Here is a 13,548-nt window from a genome sequence, read left to right on the forward strand (position 1 = left end):
TCGAGCTGATGTGACTGAGGCTCCTCTAAACTGTGGAAACACACTGATTGCGTTTTCAAACTGGATAAACTCAACTGCATCGGCTACTTTTTCGAAGTTTATTGGTGGTTGGCAAACAATGTTTTGGTGCATTTCTGCCACCAAGTGGTTTGGTACTCAGTCTCTACGACAGCTTTTGTGTCACAAAGTCCCATAATGCTTTGAGCTGCTCACTCCCGCTGATGTCCCGATCCTATTCTCTGAACAACAACCAGCTCCGTATGTAGATAGAAACATTCTTAGGCAACGAAACACAACAAGTCTTATTTTCAGGTGATTACACACTAAAGAAAACAATGCAATGTATTTTATATTCAATACCTGTCAATATTTCCCCCTAAATCCTACACACTGGAGCTTTAAAATATGAGGAGTAACGACGAAACAGTGGAAGAAAGACATCAATCCGTCTACAATCTGTAACAACATTTAAATGCTGCGGTGCTACAATCAGACGTGGCAGTCTGTCTTCACTGTACTCATCGGCAAACACTCTTTAAACACTTGTTCTGTTTTTTTTTTTTAATGCAGGCATTAATGACGGGTAACGACAGTGATAGTCAGCGAGCACACATCAGAAGGCTTCGTGAAGGCAAAAGCAGCATGTTAACTCATAAACAAGGCAAAGTGATCACCGACTGAACCCAGAGCAATCACGACTCCATTTGGTGATAAAACAGCGACTGTACAGCTCACAGCGCTTTGACAGAGAGATGACGCTGTAAGACAAATACTTAAGAAATAAAAAAACACCCAAGTGAGTTACTTATGGCTGATTTTCATTCCTCTAAAAAAAGAAAGAAAAGAGTCTTGTTCCTGTCCAACAGGACTACAATGTAAATATACTGCAAGTTCTCAGCAAATACCTTAAAAATGTTTAAATATTACATTAAACAACCATACACACTAAAATCTGACAAATTGATCTTAATAAAAAATAATCCTGGAAACCAACTGCCTTTAAAAAGGAAGTAAATAGAACTATTCATTTTAATGTATGTTTATTTCCTTTTATCTACTTTAAGTTAAAATTAAGCTGTTTGAACTTAATTTCGTGAAGTTGTTGCAACTTAAAAATGCCAAGTGAAATAATCTTTCCCTTTTTTTTAATGTTAAGCAGCCTCAGTAAACCAAGTAAATCTGACTTAACTTTATCATGACAAAGAGGATTTCATCAGTGATGAAGTTAGTTGATCTGCAAGTTCTGTTTGGTTTAACATGTTTAAGACAATACAAATATGATTGACTAGTTTGCAACCTGCAGAATACAGATAAATAGCTAAGTAAACTTGATTAACTGAAGGTGTTAAAACTTGGAAAGATTGATTTAATTAGATTTATCATTTTTAAGTTGCCAAACTTAAGTAAAATTAAGTAAATGTAACTCAATTCCCTTAGGGGCTGTTTGGTGCATGTTGTGCACTTTTCAGTGGCCCCACTGGCCTGTGGTGTTCCCCAAGGTTCCTTCCTGGTCCCCCTTTGTTTCTTTTCTTTTTGCATATTGCAGATATTCCGTTGGGGACTGTTTGGTTCATTTTACGCACTTTTTATTCTTTGTTTTTTGATAATTTTGGCTGTGTTCATGCATATGGCATACATTTTGGCAGCACTGTGTATATTTGTTTAATTTGCAGCTCAGCTCCTACAATAAGTCTAAAATACACTGTGGAAACTAAATAGTTACATTCAGACTGTTCAGGTCAAAAAATGCTCCATTGAAACCCATTCAAACTGACATTTTTGATCCCACAGCCATCAGAGCAGAAAAACAGGACTTGCATTATTTCTGGGTGTCATTCTGGGCTTTTGACTCTGAATTTGTCATTTTGACTATTTTCCACCTGATTATATATATATATATATTAGTGCTGGGCCGTTAACGGCGTTAACGTGCTGCGTTAACGCGGGATTCTTATAATAAACTATTCACTAAGTTGGGTCTATACAGTGAGCAAGGCACCAATTTCACTTTGTTGTTTAAGCGCGGATGTATACCTGGTCGAATTATGCGGAGGGGGCGTGAAGAAGGCGGAAGCTGGTCTGCCTGAGTGACCGGAGTGATTGGCTCAAGCCGTGTCACAAAGCTGCTGACCGTTAATGGTCTTCTTCATGACCTCTAATGTAGGCCCACAGTTCAGTTAGGGTCATGTTATCAGAGGCTGCGCCCTCTGCTGTTCATTCCAGTTAGCAGGAAAAAGCTTTTTCCACATGGAGACAGAACCTGTGCTCCTAAATGTCTGTTTAACAAAAGAAAAAAAAGTTAAACACCAAAGTAAATCTTATGGAACATTATTTTTCTTTACCAAATATTATAGTAGAACAGCTTTCTCAAGCAGTTTGTGATGCATTTTCATCATTTAGATAGATAGATATTATTTTGAATGTCTTTGGCAAAATTCATATCTATAATTTTAATCTAGATTAATCTAGATTAACTACAGGATTGCAGTGAGATTAATCTAGATTAAAAAAATTAATCTATGCCCAGCACTAATATATATATATTTACCATATTTGGCGGTTTTTTTTTTTTTTTTTTAGGTAAAATCAACTCATCAGATTTTACAGTGTTTTGGGAGTTTGTTGCAGAACTCAATCATACTTATAATGTCTAAACAATATTCCATTCAAACTGTTGTTACTTTGGGTTTTTGTATTGAGACCGATTTCACCGTATATTCAGGGCAGCAGTGAGGAGAGAGGAAAAATGACCTTTGTCAGTAGTTTAACGTTTCTCATATTCCTTTTTTTAACTGAATAATTCTTTTACAGTTCTTGAGTTGAGCGATACACAAGTGGAGAAATGAGAGAAGATGCTGGTGACGCTGATGTGTCCAAAAGTATTTGACAAATTAAAAGTTTGACCAGAAGATGGTGCTGGAGGAGAAGACAAGAGATCACTGACATTATTACAATTCAGCCTAAAATTCATTCTCTGGGAACCATAGTCGTTTGTAAAAAAAACAAACATAAAAAAAACAAAAAATTGGTTGCAGTGATTATTTTTAAGAAGTTATGTAGCCTGATTAAACTGTTTTCTAATTCAGTGTTTGCAATAATCAGAGCTTGCCAGCAAGCTGTATTATCTCAATAAAGAAATACATAAACTCATAAAACATTAGAGCAGCAAAATACACAATTTGCTCGTTTAAAATTTTAAGTTACTCGTGTGTGAACACTGTCTTACTCAGCACCAGTTTTCCATCTACATGTAAATATGAGCCTCATATTTGGAATATCAGCCACTTAACAGCCACTACTGAATAAACGTAAAATCAGAAAAGTTAAATATGTAATAAACAGCGAGAAACTGTCTTAATTTGTTATTTTTGTGGATAAATTAAGACAATTTTGCATCAGCCTATTTGAAAGTGACCCATTTCCCGTCTCTGGTGGAATATACATTTTCCACATACATTATTTGGCAAGATATACCATTTCTGTGTTCGCCCCGAGTGTTTGCAACAAACAAGAAGCTTTGTTTGGAGAAAACAAAAGTTTATGTGGCTGAACTTGAACCTCCGGCGGTCCTCAGGTTCCAGAAAAAAAAAGATCTGACCATTCAACGACCACAACAACACTTCCCCATATCTGGAGTATTTCAGGCATGTATCACTAACTTAAGTTCATTTCCTAAAGTGGTAATACTGGCACTGCGACCTTCTACTCTTCTCCTAAAACACGAGATGCGGAGTGTGTTTACATGCACAGTTTTCAGATTAACACTGGAGCTCATATCCGTTTGAAGGCTAACTTTCACAAACATTTCTCAGAGGGAAAACTATCTACCTATGTTAGGATAGTGACACTTTACTAACCGATTAGAAAATACTGATCGAAATATCAATGTAAATATAACTGGCAACAATTTTTCAATTCTTTCATTAATGAACGTACTATGTTTTACGCTTTTAGAAAGTCAGAAGGATACAATAGCACATAAGGACAGTTAAAGATTTTGGCAGGACTAACTATTTATGACTGAAATTGGCAAGCTGATATGGAGGCAAAGAACGGCCAAAATAATTTGAATTTTACAGCAGCTGAAATTATCATTTTGAACAGAATCAATACTGAATCCTTAATGTTGAAACTAAAATATCACTGAATGTATAACTATAAAATATCATTTTTATGAAAAAAATTGTCTTGCCTGTGCCTAATTTTCACAAAACTCATTCTAATTAACAAATTCATATAACCTAAAAACTCTGGTTGTTCTGAATTTGATTGGTTATGCTCAAAGTCTGAAATTTAAGATAAAAAAAATCTATCGAGTCTGAAGGAATCAGTATTTATGCACCAGTTTTTATCTTTTCTGCATCAATTTGTGGTATAAATGTGTTTAATTTAGTCAAAATTATTGTAAAGAAAAGAAAAAACTAAATTGCACCACTTGAAAAAGAGGGGAATTAAAACAACATGAAAGCAGAAACTTAGTATTCAGTAGTAGTTAAGTTTTCAAATTAGGAAAGTGGTTACTTACAGAATAAACAAACAAATTTGGCATCCCTTAGCTTCCATACAGATCGATATTATCTGCCTATTTCATCGAGTAAAAGGAAAAGGAAAAGGTTCAGAAATGCCCAAAATATGTTAAATTTAGAAACAGTGTAACTGTTAAATAGTTTGAGAACTGACAAATTTATTTTTCTGCTGTAAATCATTCAGCACATAACTTGGTCAATATCTTTTCAATAATCAGATTTAAACACCCTTAATAAAAATATCTGTTTAGCCATTTATCCATGTTAAAAAAAAAAGAATACTTTCCAATATATTAACAGAGCTTTAACTCTGTAATATCAAGAGCTTCTTCAAAAATCCAGTATCGCTCAGGAATTTTTGGCACTTTAGTTACACCCATACCTGTTTACCTCAACTAACGGGACTATCTGAGGAGCCGCTTTGCCTCCAGGAAATGTTTGAACTGACACTCTAAGGAGCACCTCACGACATCTTGTCGTACTTCTCTATGGAGTATTTTAGTTTTTATGTGGCCCGGGCTCATGAAACTATGAATAACTAACTATGAATGCAAGTGGAAGATGTGCGCAAATCAGTTACCAGAATATTCAAACTTCACGGGCAAATTCACAAAGAACGGATTGCAGCCGCTGACTGCACCATAAATTCTGCATCACTTGCAGCCGCTGTTTGCCTCTTTTTTCCTGCGTCTGATTGTAACGTCGCAAAGTATAAATGTTGCTTTCTTGCCAAAAACACAGCTGGCAGAAGAACGAAGGCGGGAAAAGTTAAAGTGATTTTTTTCAGACTGCGAGCTGCGCGTCCCGACCAACAAGTGCAGAGGCGTTCCTCAAAATTTTCGGCAAGGTATTTAAACATAACAGAGATAACCGAGCGCACCAAAGACGCTATTTGCTTGGTTAGAGCTGCATTTTAAAATTACCATTGATGGTTTTGGGGTGGAGGTGTAGGGTGCAAAAAGGGGAAAGAATGTCATTGAAATTTCTAAGCACTGGGAAGGAACCTATGATTTAATTCTATATTTATTATTTTGTATTTATTTTATAAATACAACTAAATCTTCTCAATAAGTTTTTGGTAATTTTTTTCTTGAAAATATTGGTGTGATTTTTGAGTGAAGAGAACATGCCTTCCTCTTCATCTTCATTTGAACACTATATATTTTTTTTAATTTTAAATTGGGTCGTGGCCAGGAGGGCATGTTTTCTTTGAAATATTTTGGGCAAATTTTTTTCTTTAAAAAGTTTTAACGATTTTTGGAAAGATTTTTTCTAAAGAAAAAAAAAACAACTAAATCTTCTCAATAAGTTTTTGGTAATTTTTTTCTTGAAAATATTGGTGTGATTTTTGAGTGAAGAGAACATGCCTTCCTCTTCATCTTCATTTGAACAGGGTGCCATCGAGCCTTTGTGAGTGCACTAAGAATGACTGTTTTTGTGTTTGTGTCTAATTTGGTTTAAGTTCAGCGGCTGCAAAAGCTGCTACATCTTTTTTGTGAATTCACCCATCAGTTTTTTAAGATCCTTGGTAAGAGTAGATTTGTAAATCCCGCACCATCTGAAGAATTTCTGGACGCCGGTGTGCATGTAAACACACAGATACTGCAGTAAACACCAACAAATACACACCGTTAGAAGCACGTGAGACTATTCACACCCTGTTTGCCATCGACGCTGATAGAAAAGAGATGAAACTGACTGATTCTGGTCTACTGAACCACTTCGCAGTCGTCGGCTCATTGCGCTGCCTTCCTCTCGGATAATTGCTTAAGCCATTTAAACACTTTTAAATACATGTATAGAATATATACAAACACTTTGCCACCACAGTTCAGACCTGAAGAGCACAACTCTGCCTGATTCCTTCGGTCGCTCGCAGAGAGTTTAGGCTAGAAAAGAGAAACGAAGGCTTGGGGGGGCATTCTGCCGGGTCACAGGTTTCGTCACCAATCACTAATTTGTCGGCCATCGTGTTTTGTAGTTTGTTTTTTTTTAATCTATCAGCAGGTTTTGGCTATTTCCTTTCAAAGTTTTTTGTCTTTTAAAAATGCGCTGGCCCATTTCTCCGTTTAGTTTTTGAATGTCATGCTTCAGAAAACACGTTTGTCCTCTTGGTAAGAATCCAGTCCCGAACAAAAACAAAAAGGAAGCAAGTTCAAAAGTAGTATAACAACAATCGAAAGACCTCCTCTCCTGCTCGGTTATTATTGCGCCTGTCGCTCTGTAAAGCACTTTGTGACGAGCCTGTTCAGTAGAAGCGCTTCTTTAAAATGAATCCCGGTACTACGCGGTTATCGAAGAGAGGAGAAGCCGACACAGATCGTCCATAAATAAAGCACAGGTTGTCCAATGTGGTTTCCGTGTTGATTGCCAAGAAGCCGGTTGCCAGGAAGACACACAAGGAGGATTGTGGGTATTACAGAGGGAGCATTCTGGGATTGGTTATTGACTGACAGAGCTCGAAGCCGCTGGCCGATGTCAGATGAGAGGCCGCTTGTTTCCTCTTTGAATGTCGCCCTCGTCTTTTTTGAATTGTCATCCCTGTTCTTCTTTTCTTTTTCTTTTTTTCACCCCACCCGTCCGTGCAGTAAATGGTTGATTGAATAAAATACAGCCCGGGTCAGAATGAAGGCGGAGTTCCTCCTCTTCCAGTCACAGACAGGAGGGAGGAAGTAGCAGCAGTCTAGGAGGGTTTGGGGGTCTTCAGGGCGTCCACTTTGGTCTCCAGGTCTGTGATCTGTGAAGACGACAACAGAGACGAAGAGAAATAAAAATATTTCAACAAAGCCACGTTTCTCCGTTTCACAGTCGAGGCTTTCTGTATAGCAGTCAGTGTGCAGCGCGTTATGTGCTTTTGGTACGCTGAAGAATATTAACCCTTTGAGCCGACTTTAATATCACACACACTCGCATCGCTCTGCACACAAAATGTGCTTCTCAAAATCAAGCTTTTCAAATATCATACATTAATATTATTTTCTACTTTTATTAGTTCATTTTTAACCAACATCAGTCTTAACCATAACTATAAAAAAAAATCACTGTTACTTCAATCACACAAAACAAAGAAGTATGGCCTTTTTTCATTTGGGTAAACGGGCCCGAAAACACCTTGAGTGTTTTGTACCAAATATCTGAGTCTTTTAAAAAACAACACAAAGTCAATGTAAGGAGAAGACTGAGAGTTTATGCTTGTAAAATGCAAATATAAACTGATTAAAGTGTGAAATCAGGGCACACTGACACAGAACGCTCAGATCTCTCAGTGTGTTTGAGGCAAACGTGTCCTGACCTTTTCCTGCAGGTTGTCCGTCTCCTCTTTATGTGTAGCCTCACTCTCTTCCTGCGCTCGACGCTGAGCCGTCTCCTTCTTCAGGAACTCGATCTCCCTGCAGCACACACAAAAATTCAAGTTTCAGAGTCTTGTGGTTGTGTTGTATCGTATTTTATCATATCGGACTGTTTTTTACTCCTTCTGTCAAAAGTTTTAAGTGCGACTCCAAAGAAAACCCCGTTTTTAACCTCTTTACAGGGTGTCTACATGTATGAACAACTTCAATTACAGATTTTTTTAAAGCTTTTTATTAAATATCACTTAAAGTAAAATGTAAAGCCTCTGGGAACCCAAATCACCAGCAACCTGCTTAATATATCATTTTGGGTCTTCTATTTCTCTTTTCAGATTTTCAGAGCAGTGAAGTTATGGGAGACGTTGGGATCACAGCGAAACTGTTCAGCTCTGATGTTAGATACCTTTGCATCCTTCATCAGCGAGGCACGTGGCTACTAATTAATTTTAAGCCATTTTTTATTACTTAATAAGCCAACCTGTGAAGTTTGTGGATATGCAGCACCCAAAAAACATTTTATTCTTAAATTACTGTTAGTAGAAAAATACAGGCTATAACTGGCTCTGATGGCAGAACGGCCAGGGGGCATAAAACCCAGCACCCCCCACAGATGGCACCTATGGTGATGACTGTGCGTACATTATCTATACCGTCTGAGCAGCAGAGTCGAAGGTCAGCTAGGACGCTCCAGCTGCAGGCGAGCGGCGGAGACTGATTTACACATTCATAGATCCATGCATACTAAATGAGGCAAAGGTGCCGAGTCGCATCTAAATCATTTTAAGTCGTTACAGGATTTTTTTTCATGGAGAAAACTCTGAAATGTGTACGTGGATGAACAGAGTTGAGCTGTGGATGCGTCTCTCCCTCCTTACTTCTGCTGGTACTCTTTGATCAGCCTCTTGGCTTTGCTGTATTTCCTCTCCAGGGTTTGGTACTGAGCCTGGGTTTCCTTCAGGTGTTCATCCACTGCCTGAAACACACAAACAGTCAGTACATTACAAAAAAAACAGAATGGGGCGGCCTCTAGCTCACCTGCTAGAGTGTGCGCCCCATATGCAGCCGCCGCGTTCGATTCCCGTCTGTGGCCCTTTGCTGCATGACAACCTGCAAAGGGCTGCATGTGTGTGTGTATACAAACACATATATACACAATCACATACTGACTAAATATTGTCTTATTGTCTTTGCTAACTTCAATTAAATCAAATACAAAATAAATAATAAAAAAAATTGTATATTGGTTTGTATGTATTTGTTTGTTTAACTTGAAAAATTCTAAAAAATAAATAAATAAATAAAAGTTTTGAAAGCTCCTCGAACTGATAAATGATGAGAAAAAACACCTCCTTCAAATATAACTGAGAGTTTTCTCCTTGTTTTCTGGTGTGAATTACCTTACACAGCGACTGAGCCTCCATCCAGTAGCCCTCCAGCTTCTCCATCCTCTCTTTACTGTCCCGGATGTTTTGCTCCAACTGAGCGCGCTCCATCCGCCAACGCAACTTATCCTGCTCCGCATGAGCCAGCTGGAGGTGAGGGGAGGGAGTGTGGGCGGAGGAGGTGGAGGTGGCATGTGGGAGGTAGAGCCAGCGTTAAGTCATCGCTCAGCCAGCACAGGAACGGACGTGCACGTGTACATTCTGCTCCGCAGTGATATTTCTGTGTGTTTTTATTTAAGCAGAGACTGAAAGTGTCCTCACCTTCCTCTTCAGCAGCTGGATCTCCGCCTGGGTCACTGCATGTTTGATCTGGAGCTGCAGACGGAGACACGTCGAGAAGAAAGACGAGGGAAAAAAAATCACCAAAACTGCAAACACTAGGAAACTGAAACTTTTTTTTAGTAATGCATTCAGACACCTTTCACAAGCATTAAAACCTCTGAAATCTGAAGACAATTGCTTGTTTTCTTTTAAAATAATGGCAAAAAAGGCAAAGAGCAACTTTGTAAGAAATGTCCTTTAAACTATAATATTTAGTAAAAAGTGTGCGAGAAAATGACAAGGAAAAAACTAGGGTAAAAAGTCTAGAAAACTATATTTTAATTCTTATATTTATGTATTTGTAAAAAAAAAAAATTAGATTTTTTAAAGTAATTTTATTAATTATTTGTTTTTTTCTACAGTTTTTGGTTTTTTTTTTGCTCATTTTCTAGTTTTGGGCTATTTATTGTTAAGTTAATTATTGCCTTTCTTACTCCCATGATCTTGAACGAAATCAAGCCCATCATTTTTGGATTTAAGGGTAAATTCAGGATCCGAATGTTCAAAATCACATGTACCTCCTTGAATTTGTGGGCCAGCTTCTCGGGGTCCAGCTCCACAGGAGACAACATGTCCTGGTTCTCGGCCAGGTCGAAAACCTCGATGGAGTTTGGAAACACGGGACTCATCTCCTCCTCCTCGTCTGTCGCGTACTCACCTGTCTGCAGGGAAACAGGAAGAGACGGGGAGAGATGAAAAGACACATTAACAATTTTAGTTATTTAAATATTTTGTGGTAAAATTACCCAAAGTGCACCTGGCATACACTGCACAGAGTACTCGACTCGAGCCTTTGGTTGTGAACTAACTGTGTATCTGCAAGAACCTGGCAATAAGATGCTGCAGATCACAGTGACGAACTCCCACTTCCACTGCTTTCTCTCTTCATAAATTGCTGCATAATTTAATCTGGAGGAGTGTGTGTCATATAAAATGTTATAAATGCTGAGTGGAGCCTGCAGCACAACACAAACTGTAAGTATGAAGTTACAAATGAACTGACAGAAGCTCTTTCAGTGCTCTGAAAATGCAGCTACCGACTGTAAATGACTTCCACTGAAATACTCAACCGTCTTCTCTACATGACAAAGTTAATTAGCTTCACATTAATACACGACCACCATTACTGCTGACAAAAATGCATTAACTAAGATGTAGCGCTGCACTTTAAATTATAAACATATATTTGTTTATTTTGGTAAAAAAAAAAAAAAGCCCTGAGATGGAAACAGGACGTTTACCACGGGACTCTAGTAACAATAATTTACTGACGCTGAAATAAAAAAAAAAAGCCCATAGACAATAATATGATCAAATTTTAAGCTTTTTCAAAATATCAAAATATACAGTGAAACCGAAAAGAATCAGACATACTTCTTTTAAGTTTTCAGGAAGACACAACGTACTTATACTTCTCTCGTAGATCTTTCAAACTACGAATACTTCTGCGTACTTTCGTCAAAGTGGTATGCTCTTTAAGAACATTTACAATTGTATTCAACTCAACTTTCTCTACTTTGTTGCTTTTTAAAGTTCACAAATCGAGTTTCTTGGGAAATGCAGGTCTGTTTCCACATCTCCCACTTTTACATTTAAGGTTCCAGATTTTTCTGCAGGGCGCTTAAACACATTTAACCTGCAGCTTTTTCAGGCAACTTTTCATATTCTTTCAGCTGTCAGCATTCACACACATTCTCTGAAGGAAATGCATTTTCCCGTTAAATTCAGCCCACTGACCCCAGAGTTATGGAAAAATGGAGCGTGCTCCTGGAACAACTACATTTGTTTGGTTAATTGTTCTTTTATGAAACTATTTAAATGTTTGTGTTGTGGCGCTGATGCGTCAGTTTCCCTCTGTGACCACAAGGTGGAGAAGCTGGACCGAGTTTGAGAAGACGGGCCACGTGTTGGCACACAGACCGACATTTTGTCACACACACACACACACACACACACACACACACACACAGATCTGTATAAGCTGTACAGTATAAGCTTCAGTGATTGGTCGCACACCTGCTGACGCTTCCTCAATTTTGATTTTGGTATTTTCATAAAATTTGACTTTTCTTTTTTGAATTTTGTGGTTCCTGGAGCTCGCACAGTCTTTGGTGAAAGTGCTTTCCGTGTTTTTTCTCCATCATCTTGGCGTCAGAGCCGCCTTAAAGTGGACTCTTTCATCAGCGTGAGAGATTTTAAAAACCGGACCGTTAAGGACCTTTTGGACACTGAATGTGAATGTTGTCTGCTGCTTGTGTTTGAATTTTTGTGCTGTTTGTTTTGTTGTTGTGTTTTAGTTTTCTTCTTCTTCTTATGTGAAATTCTTCGTGCTGCTATCTCGGCCAGGACTCCTTTAAAAGCAGGTTTTGGATCTCAGCGGGACTATTTCTGCTTAAATAAAGGTTAAATGAAATAAATAAATGAATGTTTGTGTGCGTCCCGTGTGTCTTTGAGAGTCCAAGCGTGTACCTCCTCATCGTCGTCCATGTACTGTTTGTATCTCTGCTCCATCATCTCTCTCTGCCACCTCTCCTGCTCCAGAGTCTGCTGGATCAGCTGAGCCACCTCGCTCTGCTCCCCCGGCTTCTCCCGACCAATCACAAACCTGGAAAACACTCAAAGTTAGCCACCTCAAGACCCGCAATCACAAAATCTGACAGATTCAAACACAGCAAACATCAAAACGTCAAACTCACAAACATGGAAAGATTCAAGTGCACAAAAATCCGGAAAATTCACACCAAACAAGTGCAAAAACAGAAAATGCATCCATCACAAACCTGAGAATTTTAGCACATACCAACCAAAACCCTGAAAAATACGCAACTTATATCACAAATCTGCCAAAAAACATACAGCTCCAAAAAGACAACATGTGAATTCAGCGTGTGTGTGTGTGTGTGTGTGTGTGTGTGTGTGTGTGTGTGTGTGTGTGCGTCAGACCTGACGGTGCCGGAGGTGTTGCGGAGGACAGAGGCAGCGAGGCTCTGAGTGACTCCGACCAGGCTGGTCCCGTCGACCTCCACGATCAGGTCGTTCACCTGGATCCTAAACACACACAAATACACAAAAATACATCGTGTGAAAATGAAAAAAAAAGAGAAACAAGCTCAGCTCAGCTTTTCTTTCTGCTTTCAGTGTTTTGTTCTTCCCTTAAAGTTCTTGCACTGCTCATTTTTAAACAAAAATTCGGAGGGAAAACTGTGAGCTGATCTGGTTCTGAAACTCGCACAACTGTCCAAACCGATGAGCAGCGCACGGCTCAGCGTGGACCTTCACATCAGGCCCGGAGACTCGCTCTGCATCATTTAACCCCTTCATCGGGTCATGATTCGACGTTATGTGACAGGAGTTTGACTAAAATGATGAAATCATTTAAAAAGACTGAAATGTTCAGTACAAACTGGTGACTAAGGTCGAAGGTCAGCCGATTTCTGTGATAAAGATAAAACCAAATTCTGACTTTCGGTCAACTGAAATTCAACAAAAAACAAAAAGGATGCGGTTGATGATTTTTTTGTTTTGTTTTTTTGTTGTTGATTTTGGGCGCGATTTTTTAAAGTTGTGTACATAAAAATTTCAAAAATTAAAAAAAATAAATAAAAATTACAAGGACGTCTGACACGAGACTAGGACTAACAGACATTAAATTATCTTATGACTGAAATCATGTAAATCCAGGATTCCCCACTATTTGCACGTCCTCTGCTCATAACACCATCCACACATGAGGATTTCAAACAGCGGGGACATTAAATTTAACCTCACGGAGCTTTTTCTCTCCGTTTCACGGCTGCGTCTGCTGTCGGAGCAGCTGATGACGGCTCAGAAGAGCAAGACATACGAATACTGTTTACACATTTTCTTAAGTTTGTTCGAACTGGACTAAATGATGCTGAAAAGTTTACA

General features: G+C 38.6%; 1 protein-coding gene across 1 annotated transcript in view; it reads right to left on the reverse strand.

Moving 5' to 3' along the window:
* Nucleotides 1-5,837: 5,837 nt before the first annotated feature.
* Nucleotides 5,838-13,548, reverse strand: part of LOC121956098 (neurabin-2-like) — a 29,046-nt gene continuing 21,335 nt past the window's right edge. The window contains 8 exon segments of the mRNA XM_042504198.1: nt 5,838-7,263; nt 7,819-7,915; nt 8,752-8,849; nt 9,274-9,405; nt 9,580-9,633; nt 10,158-10,301; nt 12,109-12,244; nt 12,583-12,687. Coding sequence (XP_042360132.1) covers nt 7,210-7,263; nt 7,819-7,915; nt 8,752-8,849; nt 9,274-9,405; nt 9,580-9,633; nt 10,158-10,301; nt 12,109-12,244; nt 12,583-12,687 — 820 coding nt within the window. The 3' untranslated portion in view covers nt 5,838-7,209.

Source organism: Plectropomus leopardus, chromosome 17 (genome assembly GCF_008729295.1).
Source record: "Plectropomus leopardus isolate mb chromosome 17, YSFRI_Pleo_2.0, whole genome shotgun sequence".
Classification (NCBI taxonomy): Eukaryota; Metazoa; Chordata; class Actinopteri; order Perciformes; family Serranidae; genus Plectropomus; species Plectropomus leopardus.